A 17,945-nucleotide genomic window follows, 5' to 3' on the forward strand; every position below is an offset into this window, starting at 1 on the left:
AGACGATCCGTCCGCGAAGAAGAGAAGACACGCACGAACCCTGCGGGTAAGTTTATTCTTATTTTCAGCCCTCATGTCCGCGGGGCAGGAGAGACCCGCTACGGATTCTCCATGGAGAATCCGTAGAGGGCCTGATTTTCCCCGTGGACATGAGGCCTAAGTTAGGAGATTTTTCCAGCAAATATTGTGTAAAATCAAGAAGTGAATAAAGTCTTATGCTTATCTGAATGGGCCCCCAAACCCTATGAGCTGTGACATCTGTCCAAGCACACCTCATACAACTAATAGAGCAATGATTAGTGGCATCAGGTGTGCTTGAGACCAACATCTTATTTATAGTTCTGTGCTCTTGTGAGGATTCTATTCAGGAGATTGACTTATTTTCAGACTGCAGTAGTTATTAGAAGTGGCATTTTGTGTGGAATTTGGAGAAACCACTCATTACATTAGTTGTGTTGAGCTAATTAAGTTCTTGTTTGTTTGGGTTTTTTTTGCAAACAGCTGAAAGTTTGTACATTTGGCAAAATAAGCAAACTTTAATTTGCAACAGGAGTTGAATAATTTTGATTGCAACCATATGTGTTAACTATTGTCACCACAAGAGGGCAATTGCAGCTCCATTTCTCTGCTACATTATGCCGAAACCCCAGTTTGCACTGTTTCACCCATAGTTTGGAAGTTAATAGGAGCAGTAGAAATCCATATTCAGTAGAATTCTTGTGTATAAGGCTGAGGACTAACAGAGGATATTGGAGCTCCATATCAGGGTAAGCCTAGTAAGAATATACAGGTATGGTATATTACAATATTATTGAGTGCACTTACTATTCACCTCTTAACCAATGTTTTGATTAACTATCACAACCACAAGAGGGCAGTATAGCAGTAGAAATCTTTGCAAAAACTTTTTTTTTAGAGCGAGGGGCTTTTTCCTCTAAGATTATGCTGATATAACAGCTAAGCCATTGGAAATGCTTGTAAGTTTAAGCTGGAAGCTGTTAACTTTAGTAAATTTTCAATCCTGTAATATTCCCTTTAACTGAGACTTTAAGTAGAAGACCTTATGTTGTTCTCTCTTACACGGAGGATCGCATGTCTAACAATGCTGTGTAGGTATCTGTACATTTCTCCTCAAACTTTGGTATCACTTTCATTTAGAACAATTTTTCTTCTGCCCCCCCAAACAAGATACGCACAGATCTTAGACAAACACTATGTTGGGACGCCCACCCACCCATCCGCTGGGATGCCCACCCACCTATCCTGTGCGGTCAGGTGAAGGGGATATGCACATCAGATGAGTGAGCATTAGATAGAAGGAGAGTATCACACAGGCATATCCAAGTACATAAACTATCAAAATGCCACAAGGTGTAGAGTTGACAGACTTTCAATGGCTTATGGTCTTGGGATGTCACCTGAGCAGCCAACCAGTACAGGACATCGCAGAACCTTTGGACTTCCAAAGTCAACTATTAGCAATGTTATCCATAAATGAAACCATCTGGTGTGTGTGTGATACAGCCTCGTTAGGGGAGATCTTGTAAAATGACAGAACGTGGACAACAAGGCCTTGTACGAGCTGGGAAGACATCATGCATATTGTCTGCCGAAACGTTTCATCAGGAGGTCTCACACCCATGGAACAACCATTAGTACCAGAATCATCCATAGGCAACTGCATGTGAAGGGTTAATGTGGATGAGTGGCAGCACCCAAGCCCAATATCACAGCAGTGACTGCACATAGGTGTCTGCGATGGTGCTTAGAGCGTCATTTGTAGACTGTAAATAAGTGGAAGCAAGTGTTGTGGAGAGCTGAACCGCCATACACCATCTTCCGATTGGATGGCCACACTTGGGCGTGATGGTCGCTTGGCAAACAGTTCCATACGACTGCATCATCCTAACAGTGAAGTTTGGAGGAGGTTCTGTTATGGCGTGGGGGTGTTTCTGCTGGAAAGGACTAGGGCCATTGGTTATAGTGAAGTCCACCCCAATGGGTACAGAGACATTTTGGATAATACCATATGGCAGCACTTTGGTCCAGCTCCGTGTCTCTACCAAAATGACCGAGCACCATGTCATACAGCAGGCAGTGTTGTGGCTTGGTTTGAGGAGCATGTCTGCAAATTTCTTTTGGCCAGCCCAAAGTCCAGATCTCATTCCTATTGAGTATCTTTGGGACGAACTCGAACATTGTATCTGTACGTGCCCAACACACCCATCACTGTCTGACCCTCTCAAGTGCCAACATAATTTTTTCTAAGAGACACTGTCAGGGAAGTGTATCCCTAACGAGTACTGAAGAAGAGGTTAATATACCTCGAAACACATTTTAAAAAAATTTTTTTATCAATAAACTAAGATCTTTTTGGCAAATATATATTATAGTTATTTTTGTCTAAAGTTTGCGTCATATTCACACCTCCAAAAGAAAGTATTTTCCTTCTTTGTCTGCGATTTCATATGTTTACTATGGGGGTATAACGTTTCGTAAGGTGGGCTGCACCTTCCAAAACAACAAACTAGACTTCTCCATCTTATCCCTGCTAGCAAGCTCCAATTTCAGACCTTTTTACATCGGGGTCGCTTTACTTCTTTTTTTACCTATTTTCTACATCCACACATGTATTGGAATTTGGTGAGGGAGATGCCTTGGAGGGTTAATGCAGTCATTGAGGTCGAAGGCGGCCCAACAGCGTATTGAAAACTGTGAATTTCATCATCTTCTATGTGTGTCCCAATACTTTTGTCAACATAGTGCATATTGATAACTTAGATCATGGTGCTGTTTGGAGGCGACAGGTTCTCAAAATGTATTTTGACTCCTGATGTAACAATCCTATTTGTGTGCAAGCAGGCTATTATAAGAGCTGGAATGATTACGGCTGCAGGGGGTGTACAGTCACCTTTGCCCATATGATGCAGTCATATGCTATGCCTCATTGGAGTACTAGACAACTTCACCCATTGTAATGCTGTTATAGTGTAGAGTCCAGATTACATTTTTATATTTGATGGAGAATGTTTTTAATTTAGCCCATGTTACATCTAGAAACATCTGGTTTTAGTCTTAAACAGATGTGATCATAGTATTGAGTTCCATTGTGAAGCTGAAAAGATTTGCAAAGTTAAAGCTACAGTATATAGACACTGTCCTTAAAAGTGTTGTCCAGTTGTAAACTTTCGATGGCCTATTCTTAGTATACGCCTATTCTTAGCAGACAGCTCTATTCCCGCTGCAGTGGCCAGGATTGGTGTTATAGGCAAAGTTCCCATTCATTTCAATGAGAATTTGGCCTGCAATACCAAGCCAGGCCAGTAAAGTTAGAACGGTGCTGTCTGCTTCCTGCAGAAATCAGTTCAGTGCACAAATACACCAGCCTGGCAAACAGTTGATCGATGAGGGTTCCAAACGGCGACCCCTGCCACGTTACTATTGGTGGCCTTTCCTGAGGATAGGCCATCAGTAGTTTACAACTAGACAACTCCTTTAATATTACATTTTTCAGCAGCTTCTATCAGCTATTTTTATAAGGAGTTGATGCTTTTATGCAGTGAAGGTACGAATTAGGGGGGTTGTCCGGTTATAAATTGACAATCGGATGTTGCAGCGTCACTGTTCTGAACTCTAGGCATCATGGCGCCCAGGATCTGAGCGTTGATGACAGGAGAATGGGCGGTGACTCCATGGTCACCTGACTTCTGATGTAAGCACACTCCGGGAGAATCGCGGGGCTGCAGAGCTGGCTCAACAAGGCTGTGGATGGATAAACACTGTTTGTTTTATTGTTTTAACTCATTTGGGCCTAATTCTAAAATGTCAGTTTGTAACTGAACAACCTATCATATTCGCAGGGCCGGCTGCATAGCTTTGGAGCTGCCGCCCCACTGATTTCAATTATGTCTTTCTTGTGTTTTATACTGATCCAATTAGATTTGGCTCTCAGTGCAATAAAAGTGAATGTGTTAGGTGGGTAGTTCCCAACGTCCAGTGCCAATGAGTGACAGCAGAGTAGATTGACAGTGAGCAGTGAGGACCGCCCACTTGACAAATGCACAGTACCAGGAGCCAAATCTTAAGAGCCTGTACAGGAGAACAGGGATGAATTCAAAAGAGAGACCTCTTTGGAGTCAGTGTGGCCGCAGATGCAAAGCTATGCAGCAGGCAATACTAACATGAGGACTAGAGATGAGCGAGCGTACTTGCTAAGGCAAATTACTCGAGCGAGTATTGCCATTTTCGAGTACATGCCCGCTCGTCCCAAAAGATTCGGGGGCCGGTGTGTGTGTGTGGGGGGGGGGGGGGGGAGAGGAACGGGGAGGGGGGGAACGGGGGGGGGGAGATCTCTCTCTCACCCCCCTCCGCTCCCCCATGCTCACTCCCGCAACTCACCGCTCACCCCCGCTGGCCCCCGAATCTCTTGGCACGAGTGGGCATGTACTCGAAAATGGCAGTACTCGCTCGAGTAATTTGCCTTAGTGGGGACGCTTGCTCATCTCTAATGAGGACATGACTGTTCCTCGTTAAACGTTACCATGGTTCACTCCATGATATTTTCCTGCCTTGTTCCACATCAAACATTATTTGCACTCACTAGAATAATTTCCAGACAGAGGTAGGTAAGAGTCTGAAGCACACACTGAGGGCTGCGGATTGCAGTCCCCAGTCATCCAATCAACGATATCTAACTAATATTGGCGACTGAATGAAAGTGAATGGTGGCGCAAGAAGGGTGAGCGTTTCAGCTCCCCTCAGCGATCGAATCGCTTTGGGGGCTGAAACGGCTTACCTGGAGGCTGCCGCAGTCCCCTGCCATCTTCTTTCTTTGCCAGGTCCGGTCTCCCTGCGGTGCGCCTAATAGTGATAATATCGACCTTGTGCAAGGTTAAACAAAGTTCTAAAAAATTAAATAAAAGTTAAAGTTTCAACTCCCCTCAAGGATCGGATCCATAAGGGGAGCTGAATCTACTCACCTCTGTCCTCCACGATGTCAGGAAAATGTCGCAGTGACCAGCGGCCTCGTTGAGTGGTCCCCGTTCACGTGATTAAAAGGTAGCAATCTACCTTAGGCCGGTCTCACACGACCGGATAGAAATTGTGGATTCTGCATGCGTTTGATTCGTGGTAATACGCGGATCAATCAAATGCATTGGATTACACAATTCGTAATCCACTCGCAGAAAACAGAATGCAGAAACAGAACTCTCTATGGTCGCGGATATACCCTCTGCCCATACACAACTTCATTGTGTACGGGCTGCTGGTACCCACATCAGTGCTAAGCGATGGCGCCGGAAATACAGACTAAAAAAAAGGTGTACTGCGCATGATCGCCTGTGTGAGTACACAGTTATGCATAGTACATTATGCGGCCATACGCAGCGCCACAGACGGCCTCACAGCCGGTATCCACTGTGGGCCTCCGCAAGCGGATTCCACATATGGCCGTGTGAGCCCGGCGTTATTTAAATCGCTACCTGTAAAACGTAATTTACATAATCTACAAAAAGCCCCGGGAACGCCCGCCTTCGTGCAGTTCCAAGAGCAGCTTATTGAACGCCTTCTGTTAGAGACCGCCGCCCCTCAGAAAGCTTAGTAAGCCTCGCAGAGCGCCACTTTTTACACCCCATCCTTGACACTGAGGTCAAGAAATACCCCCCCAAAAAAGCATGGGTAGAGGCCGGGATACTCAGTTTTATTGCCCTGTGTGCCCATCCAAACCAGGCCTCCATAATTACCCGTTTTCAGACATACCACACAGTTTACATTATTACTTTTATCTAAGATTTAGGGAATGCCAAAGAGGGGGGGGGGGGATTTTTAGGAAGTCATTTTTTTTTCTGCCTGGAATTTATTCAGTTGTGCCCTGAAATCCAACGGGTGTTCCCTCCATTACAAGCCTAGCTATGTGTCCTGTAAGCAGATTGGGGCTACAATGGGTATGTTTCTGAACACAGGACATGCGACAGATGTGTTCTTCATCCCAGCGGAGACACGGCAGCGGCGGACAGGTAAGTATTTTAAAAAAAGTAATAATTTTTTTTTCACTAATATTCTTGTTTTTCAGGGAAGAGCTTATATGTAAAGCTCTTCCCTAAAAAAACAATTCAGGGGTGCCGGCAGACCATTGTCTTTAATGGAGCCGCCCGCAGCAGCCGCGGCTCCATTGATGACAATGCGTGAATTCCCTATGGTGCACGCATGTACTATCTTTACAAGCGCGCACCTGTAAAACACGGACATGTGAACACACCATAGGAAATGCATTGTTTCTAATAGAAGCGTGTTTTTGTGCGCGCGTGTGAAGCCACCCCTACTTGGATATGCAAAACCTTTACGGAGTTATTCTATGTTAAAGTGACACATGTCAGATTTCCAAAATGTGGCCTTGTCATTAAGGCGCAAACAGACTTTGTCACTAAGGGGTTAAAGGGGTTGTGCCAAGATGTACAACCCCTTTGAAAATGTGAGGCTCTGGGTGATCACTTCTGCCCTTGGCATCCAACCCTCTACCCCAGCAAACAGTTGATTGTGCCGGAGAAGGCTGCGGCCAGCCTAACATTTCCCCTACAGCTGCCACTGTAAGGGAAATGTAGTATTACAGGATGGCCATTCGCATGAGTGGTCCTCTGGTCTGGGACATAGAGGGGGACTCAAATGGAGGACCCTACTCTATGACATTCATATGCCCTAATAATACAGATGACACCTTAAAAATGTAAAAACCCTCCCGAAAATGTCATTTTTTTATTGTAGATTTTTAATTTGTGTCTGCAAATAAAAAAGTTGTCACATAACTCAGCTGCACTTAATGCATTTTAACCCCATGTTGATATAACTACTTTTAGTTTTTAGGACCAATAACATTTTTCCCCCTCTGTGTTCAAGCAGTCATAACTTTTTCTCTTCAGCTCATGTAACTGTGTGAAACCTTGTATTTTGTGAGAGCACTTGAAGGTTTTGCAGGATCCATTTTGGGGTACATATCATATCTTAAATAACTTTTATTTTGTGGGTTGTTACAATTAAGATGATACCAAATTGATATAGTTTATACTATGTTTTAATACAGCTTTTGCACAATAAAGACTTATTTTTATAATTAGGACTTCTTTTTTTGTTGCCACATTCCAAGATCTTTAGCGTTCTTACTGTTCCATTTGTGTAGCTATATGAGAACTTTTTTTCTGCGAGCTGACTAGAGATGAGCAAGCATACTCGCTAAGGCCTCGGTCACACGGACGTTTTTTCCCGCGATTTGCGGATCGCATGATGGATGCGCATCCGCAAATCGCGTGACCGGGGCTGAAAAATCGCCCAAAAAATCTGCTCCTAGCCGCGTTTCATTAGAAACGGGACGGAGCAGTGCAGCGATGTCCAGCGCATTGAATTCAATGGAGCCGGCAATACAGCCGGCTCCATTGAAAGCAATGGGCTGCGGGCGATCTCACAATGAATTTTCGGGAAGGGCTTAAAAATATAAGCCCTTCCCTGAAATTCATCCAGAAATGTGTAAAAAGTAAAAAAAAATATATACTCACCTTGTCCCAGCAGACGGAGTTCAGCCGTGGCCGGCCGGCTGTCATTCAGCTGAGAGCTGCCCCTGATTGGTCCCTGCGCTGAGCCAATCAGAGGCAGCACTCACTCACCCATTCATGAATTCATGAATGGGTGAGTGAGAGCTGCCTCTGATTGGTGAGGGTTGTGACCAATCAGAGGCAGCCCATTCAGCAGGCGGGGATTTTAAATCCCCGGCTGCTGAATACTACTCATAGCAGTTCAGGAGAACTGCCGGCCGGCCATGGCTGAACTCCGTCTGCCGGGACAAGGTGAGTATATTTTTTTTTTACTTTTTACACATTTCTGGATGAATTTCAGGGAACGGCTTATATTTTTAAGCCCTTCCCGAAAATTCATCGTGAGATCACCCGCAGCCCATTGCTTTCAATTGAGCCGGCTGTATTGCCGGCTCCATTGAATTCAATGGGCAAACATCGTTCTTCTCTGCCACAGCTGTTACAGCTGTGGCAGAGGAGAATCATTTGCCTAGTATATGTTCTCAATGGGGTCGGCGCTGCTGCCGCCGGCCCCATTGAGCGCATATAGAGAAGAGAATAGGAATCGCAGATAGGTGCGATCTGCGATTTCTGTTCTATAATTTATCGGACGAGCGCATAAAAAGCGCTCATGTGTCCGATACCATTGCAAAGCAATGGTTTTATAAAATCGCACATCGCATGTGCATCAGCAGATCGCACGGAAAATCGCCCGTGTGACCGAGGCCTAAGGCAAACTACTCGAGATAATAGTGCCTTATGCGAGTACCTGCCCGCTCATCTCAAAAGATTCAGGGCGGGGAGAGCGGGGGGGGGGGAACAGGGGGGAGATCTCACTCTCTCCCCCCCCCCCCCCCCCCCCGCTCCCCCCTGCTCACTTCCGCAACTCACCGCTCTCTTCTGCCGGCACCCGAATCTTTAGAGACGAGCGGGCAGGTACTCGCATAAGGCACTACTCGCCCGAGTAGTTTGCCTTAGCGAGTACGCTCGCTCATCTCTAGAGCTGACTCTTCGTTTTTATTGGTATGAATTTGGGGTACAATTACTTTTCATTCCTGTTTTGGAAGGCAATATTATATAAAAACAGCTATTCTGGCGATTTTTACATTAGGATGTTTACAATTAATTTTATAGTACATGTTTTTAGGGATACAGAGATAAAAAAAATTATGTGTCATTTTTTATTTGGTAACTACTAAAACATTTTATAACAAATAAAAAGTTTAGTTTTTTTTTTCTGTCGTCCACAGCATTTGATGAGTTAAACAACTAGGTTGTAAAGGCAATAAAAAGCCTAATTACTCTCAAAACATTGATTGGATGAGAAAATGCCCAACTAATCACTCCTCTTCTGTAAAAAAAGACCCATATGTGTGACAATTAGAGTTCAAGTTTATTCTCTGATTGATGAGTGGGTGATAACATGGTCCAAAGCTCATGTTACCCTCTCTCCTGGGGTGATCTGAAGCCTTATAAACACAGGCAAGAGAAGGCAGATCGTCCTTCTCTCTCTGCTTGACTTCCCTTTGCGCTGCTGAACTGAACTTAGTTCATGCAGCTCCCACTTCAACCTGCTCTATCTCAAGCTACAACGGGGCTACTGCTGTAGTATTCGCTCAGTTTGAAAGCCAAGATTATTGTGCTGTTCAAGCGCCATTTGGGCAAAACAATTAGGTGGTTAAAGGAATGATCAAGAATAAAGATATCTCAAGATATTCCTACATTTTGTGTCTTCTTTCCATTTCTCATTCTTCTACTGTTCGTCCTTTGTTCTAAACTGGCACTGCCTGGTTAGGAGCCGGTCAGTAGTCAGCATTTCTTGGCATCTGTCCACTACACCCGCTAGCTGTTTTGCACAACACCCAGTAATCTCTTCTGCCCTATCTTTCTCCTACAAGTGCAGCTTTTTGATCACACTTGCACTACGCGGGTGCTTTCCTAAAGGACATACTTGGAGAATGTCATGTTTTTGAAGCTGCTAGTATTGTGTCATCTGACTGCGCAGTTCTTGTGCCTGCGCTGTTGGAAAAGCAATATGCCCGGGCCATGTCAGTGCCATGTAAACAGCGTTCATTGTGACATTTCACATGATCAAAAAGAGGAGTTCAAGTAGGCTTTTAGGGTCAAGTGGCGAAATTCTTAGTCTTGGCATTGGTAAGAAAATAGTAAGAGGGGAGGGATGAATTACAAAATTGTACAGCATAGGATTCGCTAATGATTTGAAAATGAAAAAGCTAATCTTAGACAAGCCCTTTAAAGTCTATTAAAGTTGATATTCCCTCCAGCAGGACATTTGTAGAGATATGCGGGAGAGCTGTCCCCATCACAGGCAGTGTCATTGATATCAAAGACTTCAGAAACATCCTTTGTTCTTCCTCTGGCTTGTAGGTCATTGCTCTGCTTCTAAGAAAGTTGATGTCACAGTTTGCATTTTTGGCAAGAATTTTCAGACCAGTATTTATCGATCTTTTTAATAATTGGTAATGGGAGTTGTTTTCCCAGCTACTTGTAATCAACCTTTTTCTGGCAGTGCAGTTTATAAGTTGTTTTTTTTTCACCCTGGGTTTATTACCTAGAAGATGTACTAAGAAAGGCATGTACAAGTTGCCAGGCAAGTAAGAAGATACATGTAGTAAAGCAACACATTATGTAATATTGCAAACCACATTATTAAAGGCCCACTCTCCCTTTAACCCTTTCCAATCCAATTTGTATCCTGGTTTTCCTAGGGGGCTTACTCTTTTTCTGCCGTTATACAACGGCGCTATATGCTGGCTAAAGCCAGTACTGCATGAGGTTAGGTTCCGTCAGCAGAAATGTTAGCAATATACAGTAAGAGAACTTCAACGGACGTCTTCCAACATCGGAGCGGTACAGCCTTAAATCATAATGTCTTCAGACGTCAGACAGTGGATTGGAAAGGGTTAAGGCAATCCTCCTTTCTCAGGATTGGATTGGGACAAGAGTAATATTACCTGGCACTCTTCCTTTGTGCTGTTGTCCCACATATCTGCCCAATCCCATGATCCTTCTTCCATCTTCCAAGATGGCAGCTCTGCTGCTGTGACTTTCCTATGCATCTGTAGTCTCAGGCACTTCATGCACTTGTGATTGGCCAACAGTAGCCATTCGAAGCAGTGTGTAGTGTCTTAGAGTAACGATGCAGTAAATATATGGCACTTGGTCCTGGGCTTTAATCCTGACTAGAGATGAGCGAACGTGCTCGGCCACGCCCCTTTTTCACCCGAATACCGTGATTTCCGAGTACTTCCGTACTCGGGCGAAAAAATTCGGGGGGCGGCACGGGGGGTAGCAGTGGGGAGTGGGGGGGAGAGGGAGAGAGAGAGGGCTCCCCCCTGTTCCCCGCTGCTACCCCCCGCACCGCCACGCCTCTCCCCGCCCCCCGGCGCCCCCCGAATCTTTTCACCCGAGTACTGAAGTACTCGAAAATGGCGGTACTCGGGCGCGTAAGTACTCGAAACGAGTACGTTCGCTCATCTCTAATCCTGACCAATAGCAGGAGTATATCACAGGATAAAAGCCTCTCTGCAATCAAGCAGAAGCAGATCGAGTACTCAGCTGTCCGACACAGCTGAGGACCCGGAGGAGAAGAGGTTTTTAACTGCTTCTGCCTTCTCCTTTCCTGGCTACATAGTACTCAATGAGCGTTATGTACTAGAAATTGGAAGTATTTTTTACACTATGCCACCATGTGACCACCATGTGCCCTCTGTCACAGAAGAGCTGTAGGGTCATAGCAGACCCTGGTCAGCTCTGTTAGTGACTATTGTTACTACAGGGAATATTTTTTCCTGTAACTTGGGTTTATATGGATGCCCCGCTACAGTGGAAAAGTATAAAAATAAAAAAAAAGACCATGTTCATGTCCCCTATAAGTCTTATATTACATTATGGGGGACATGGATGGTAAAACTAATAGAACAATATTTGTCACAATGCGTTGGATTGTGATATCTAGTATTACTTTCTTATCCTACCTAGTATCTTTCCACCGGATATGTTTTATTGTATACTAAATTTACCCTGCTATTCGTGTTCTACAATAGGCAAAAATTGGCCTCGGACCATTCATGGCAGAAAGACCAGCCGCTGAACCTTTGTTTGATCCATATAGATAATATTTCATGTCTTCCGCCAGTAGGCACATGGATTGTATAACGATTGGGCATTTCCTTTTTACTTTCTGTGTTTACATACACGTTCTACGCCCCATATCTTTTTGCAGTTGGCAAAGTGCTGATTGCTCGTTGCTACCATAGACGCAATGGAGTTTATAACACCCTTTTGCTGCCCTTCCATCATGTCATAACAAGTCATATGCCCTTGCTAACACAATATTCATGTGCTGTAATCTCAGTCCTCCAGCATCCTGTTTTATGGCACTTCAATACAGCCCAGGCATTCTTTCATATCTGGATATATATGCTATGCTCTGTCTGTTTACAGAAAGGTTAATGCAATTTCCTCTTTCGGGCTCGTGTATGCCAACTAGGAGCATTCATACCCAAATCTAGGGTGAACAGATCATTACATCATGTGTAGAGCTCGGAGTTACTAATCCGCATGGGACTTGATTAAAAACACTTTGTGTATGTAACCAGGAGTCCAGGGGAAGAGAACACTTATATTTCATGGGTTCGGGCACCAGTTCTCACAAGAAAAGAATGAATGTGTGACCGTTGCTAAAACTAATTAATCTGTTTATGGCCTAAAGAAAAGTATGAAACAAGCCTTCGTACGTCATATTAGTTTTGGTGGAGTCTGATGGCTGGGACCCATGCCAATCCCAACATAGATTGGATCCCCATCAATCATGGCTCGGTTTGCCTCAGTTAGAGCACAAGACCTATTCTATAGTGTGTTCTATAGTGCATGGATATGTAGACCTAGGAATTCACCACTGTTAAGTGATCGGAGATCTACAGTTGCCACCATTAATCCTTTCCAATCCACTGTCTGACGTCTGAAGACATTATGATTTAAGGCTGTACAGCTCCGATGTTGGAAGACGTCCGTCGGGGTTCTCTTACTGTATATTGCCAGCCTCTCTGCTGTCGGAGCCTATCCAACGTGTCACCTCATGCAATACTGGCTTTAGCCAGCATATAGCGCCGTTGTATAGCGCCCTTTCCGTTGGATTGGAAAGGGTTAACCTCATCCTCTATAGCAGTATGTTGGATCAATGGTTGGCACTATTGCCTTGCAATGTTGGGGTCTTGGAGTCAAGTCTGACAAAGAGTAACATCAGCATGGAGTTTGTATGTTCTCCCTGTATTTGCATGGGTTTCCTCCTACATGACAAAAACATAATGATAATTTGGTTTTTAGATTACAAGCACCCATGGGGACAGGGTAGATGTGAAATATGGCAATCTCTATAGAGTGCTGCAGAATATGATGGCACTATGTAATTTAGAGCACATAATATTGCCAGCGTCGCCATGTGTGAATTGCGCAATGTCTACTATAGGTATAAGAGATTGGTATTCATATTAGAGTATATTACTTTTTATGTAACATTATAATAAAGTATCAATGAAGGAAAAGGCTACATCGGCTGTGACCTGCTTTCATACAGCGGATAAATAAGCATCATGGTTTATCCTAAACTGTAAGAATATGGTCACACAGCGGATTTGTGCAGTGGAATTTGCGCAGATTACACACTGAATTTTGTGACAATTCTGCATCCCATTACAATCAATGGGAATTCATGCCATCGTCTATACGGCACAGTTCTTTTTTTTTCGTACATGGATTTCAAATCCATGTCCGGGGAGAAAAAAAGATGTGATGTGTCACTTTTTTACGCCTTTTCAGTGCGGAATCCACATCAGGAATTCCGCATGCGGATTTAAGCATTGAAAAGGGCTAAATTATTGCGTTGGATCTGCTGCCAAATATTTGCGTAGCCAAGACGGAAATCTATAGCTCAGCTGGTTCTTAGTCAGAATCCACGTATAAAACCCTTGAGGGTATGTTCACACAGCGAAATTCACCGTAGAATCTTCCTCATGAATTCAGCCTAAAAAAAAAACGGGCAAAATTCCCATCTTTTTTATGTGGTTTTTGCGGATCTGAATGCGGAATTTGCCCTGTCAATGGTTCCATATGCGGAATTCCAACGCAGAAACTAAAGAAGTGACTTGTCAAAGATACGGATTTTGACGCTTTTTTTTTTTAAGGCAACATACCCTAAGAGATCTTTCACATGGGTGGAACTTAGTTCCAAGACGCACTGGAGCACACAGAAAATGCTCCTTGGGCATATTGATGCGGAATTGAAAATGGTTTAAGTCTGCTGGTAGTTCCGCATCAAAATCTACGTGTAAGGCTAACTTCACACTGGCGAATGCGATATGGGGCTGTGAATCATGGCACCATATCGCGCTCACCGCCATGTGAATTCTCCATGGATGCAAGGTGTTTTCATGTCAGAACGGGAAAGAAGCAATCCTCTGCCGTGGCTGACAGGATCGTGGAGTTTCTCCCATTGTTTTCAATGGAAGACCTCGCATCGCTTACACCTAGCACATGGTGCGAGGCTACCGACAGCCCAGTCTTTATTACATTTTGGTTAAATTGTACAATCCAATAGAGGTTTCATGGCGACCGATTTATAGTGGCCCCTTACCATGCCAACCTATTTATAGTGGCCACTTACACTACTACATAGCAACCACTGACACCATAATTTTACGCCCATAAGGAGTGTGACTCAATTGCCCAACACCAACAGTGCTGCCAGGCTGAGCTCCCCGGTTCTGAGCCACAGCACCCCACAGACACTGCACCACAACAGCACCAGCCGCACCATGTGAACAAGCCTCAAAAGCGGAATTTACTGCATGTTGCTGTGCGTTTTGCGGGCTAATTCTGCCATTATGAAGGCACCCTTATCGCCAGCTTCACACAGACGTATTCGCATGTGCTACACGCAGTGAATAGAACCCATTGATCTCAATGAGTTTGTTCACTTTCGCGTATTTTGCGTGTGTATTTCAGCCGTGCAAAAACAGATAGAACATGCTCTTTCTGCATATTTGCGCACAAAAGGGTCCCCATAGAAGTCAATTGGAGGGTGCGCAAATGTGCGCGCAATAGAAGATGCGGGAAACACTGTGTAATTGCGCTGGAAAAAGAACACAATTAACCAGATCAGTCGGTGCGTTTGTTTGCCCTGCGGGCACAAAAGGTGCAGTAGAATGCACTACATGTACCAAAAAATCCTTGTTCACAGCGCTAAAATATTGCAATAAGGCACGCACAATTGCGCTTATGCTTGTGTGAAGTTGGCCTAAGCGTTGCTTGCAAAGACACCTGGGCCAACTGGGTTGGAAAGTTGATGAAAATGCAAGACAGAAAAGAGAGGACAGAATACAAATGTGCCAAAGTAGGAAAAAAAGACATGAACCGCACATCCCACATATTCGTAAGTGGCTAGTGAGCTTTTACACTTTGATCAAAGCGTTAGTACAAACCTCATGTATATAATAGAGCTGAGAAGTCAATGTACAGTATAACGTGGATGTATGTTGTCTTCTACAATCATAGGTAATCCCATTTACTGACTGACATACTGTATATATGCTGGATTTTGATTCCTTCTTTCTTTTTCAGGTTTACCGGGTGGTTAGCATATGTGTAGGGAGTCCACCGGAAACCTTCACCTGGGAATTCAGGGACAAGGAGAAGACTTATCACAAGATCGGACCTCTGACACCCCAGGAATTTTATAAGGAACATGTTAAACCAATTTATAATGTAGAAGATAAGGTGAGCGACTGTGGAAATGTACTGTTATACACGTAAAAAAATGAAACACCTGGAAGTAGTTTTTGTTTTACTGCAAAACCCGGCATGCAGTTACATCTCAGGCAGATATGATTAGAGTTGTGGGTTGATTGAGTTGTGTGGGACCATCTGGGGTGCTAACTTCAACAGACTACGAATTTGCACAATCTAGAGGCTCAATTACAGCTAATGTGGACCAATATGCCGCAGGATACCATATGGAACCTGTATGCCTTCATGCCCCCCTGTATCATATCTCTTATCCAAGCAGGAAACGGTACAACAGGGTACTAGAGCCTCCTTACCCGCCCATATCACTTCTTGTACCCAAGTTAGAGGTGGCCCAACAGGGTACTAGAGCTTCCATGCCCATCGATATTCCATCTTCTATCTAAGCTAGAGGCGGTACAACAGGGTACTAGATCCTACATGCCCACCTGTATCACATTTTACATCCAAGCTAGAGGCGGCCCATGAGTGTAATAGAGCCTCCATGCCTGTCCATATCACATCTTGTATCCAGGCTAGAGGCGGTACAACAGGGTACTAAAGCCTCCATGTCTGCCCATATCACATCTTGTATCCAAGCTAGAGGCGGTACAACAGGGTACTAGAGCCTCCATACCCCCTGTATCACATCTTGTATCCAAGATAGGGGAGGTACAACAGGGTACTAGAGTCTCCATGCCTGCCCATATCACATCTTGTATCCAAGTTGGAGGCGGTACAACTGGGTAGTAGAGCTACCATGCCTACCCATATCACATCTTGTATCCAAGCTAGAGGTGGTACAACAGGGTACTCGAGCCTCCATGCCTGCCTGTATCACATCTTGTATCCAAGCTAGAGGCAATACAGCAGGGTACTAGAGCCTCCATGCCTGCCCATATCACATCTTGTATCCAAGCTAGAGGCGGTACAACAGGGTACTAGAGCCTCCATGCCCATCTGTATCACATCTTACATCTAAGCTAGAGGTGGTACAACAGGGTACTAGAGCCTCCATGCCCATCTGTATCACATCTTACATCTAAGCTAGAGGTGGTACAACAGGGTACTAGAGCCTCCATGCCCGCCCTATCACATCTTGTATCTAAGCTAGAGGCGGTACAACAGGGTACTAGAGCCTCCCTTTCGCTATTTAGTTTTCCGCAACAAATAATTCTTTTGTTCTGATATTATAATCTTACCTATATCAACGTTACAATCACACAGAAAAAGATTCATTTGATTCCGTTAACTCCTTCTAAGGGAGGGATATTTAATTTTTTTTTACAATGAGTGTATATGTGCTTTAGCAATAGCAGCCAAGCTTTTGTGCCTGAGATGGGGAGAGAGTGGACATAGAACTGGTATGTTGATGATTCTCTGCAGCGGGTTCTTTCTGAAGAGCATGCTGAGGTAGAAGGTGAAATGTATGCAGCAAAACACAGGGAGACTGCAGTCTGCAAGAAATCTGAGTATTGACAGGTGATTTGATTTTCAACACTACTAGAAATCTAGTCATAAGGCCCATTTACATGTAATGATTATCGCTGAAAATTAATTGAAACAACCGAAAATGAGCGATAATCATTACATGTAAACGCGGGCATCGTGCACTTCTTGTTTGAACGATGCTTTTAAGGTGAACTTAAAATCCATTGTTCATCTACTGAGAGGAAAAGCAACCACGGGAAATAACATTGTAATCTGCCGAAGCCATGAGCAGAACAATGCAGCTGTGTGCTGGGCATGTAATTAATCACACACTGTGCTCTGCAAACAGCTCCTGAAGGCCCTTTCCCTTGCAAATGAAGATGATAAAGTGTTAATGGCCATTAACATTTTATGCAAATAGATCGCATAATCTTTCAGTCATTTGAAAGATTATCTTTGCGTGTAAATGGGCCTATAAAGTCAATCTTAATCTTATAAAGAATATTGTGAAGGACTGGAGAAAGGAATTAGTTTTTTTCCCTTAAAACAGCACCACAACTGTCTCTCATGTTACAGTTCAGCCTCTTTCATGGAGTGGCCAGGTCGGGATCTACCCTTAATCCAATAAAGAATGTGGAAGAATTGCAGTATCCAAATGTTGAAAGCTGATACATATGTGTATAGTGCTACACCGTATAATAGAAAGAAGTCGCATACTAAGTAGCTGGAGTTAATCAGCATTGTAAGTGATTGTACTACGGCGGCTTCTCTACATTTCATGTTGCTATTATTTTTGGATGTGTTTCTAAAAGCTGATATTTGATATTCTGTCCTAAAAAAAAAAACACGTGCTGGAACAAATTAAAGAAAACTGCATCCTGCTTCACCGCTTTCAGCACTCACTTTGTTTTTATCAGTTTTTCCTGACTCTGAGGTTATGAAAGCAGCCCTGCCGCCCATCCTCTTCCCATTATGTTGTTTGTTCTCCAGCATATCTCTCAGAGCCATCACTCAGGCCCGTAGATTGGGACACTGGTTTGTCTCAAAATATGTGAGACACGTTTCGTTTAGAATGTACTTGTCTGGAACATACCGTGATATGCTAAATAATAGACGGCAACAAGAAAATGGTTTTTAAGTGATTTAGAA

General features: G+C 43.9%; 1 protein-coding gene across 1 annotated transcript in view; it reads left to right on the forward strand.

Annotated features, from left to right (window-relative positions):
• Positions 1-17,945, forward strand: part of BLMH (bleomycin hydrolase) — a 57,430-nt gene that overhangs the window by 18,499 nt on the left and 20,986 nt on the right. Inside the window, exon 7 of the mRNA XM_066599588.1 lies at positions 15,204-15,359. Coding sequence (XP_066455685.1) covers positions 15,204-15,359 — 156 coding nt within the window. The remainder of the gene's footprint in view (positions 1-15,203; positions 15,360-17,945) is intronic.

This window comes from Eleutherodactylus coqui, chromosome 4 (genome assembly GCF_035609145.1).
Source record: "Eleutherodactylus coqui strain aEleCoq1 chromosome 4, aEleCoq1.hap1, whole genome shotgun sequence".
NCBI classification, from domain to species: domain Eukaryota; kingdom Metazoa; phylum Chordata; class Amphibia; order Anura; family Eleutherodactylidae; genus Eleutherodactylus; species Eleutherodactylus coqui.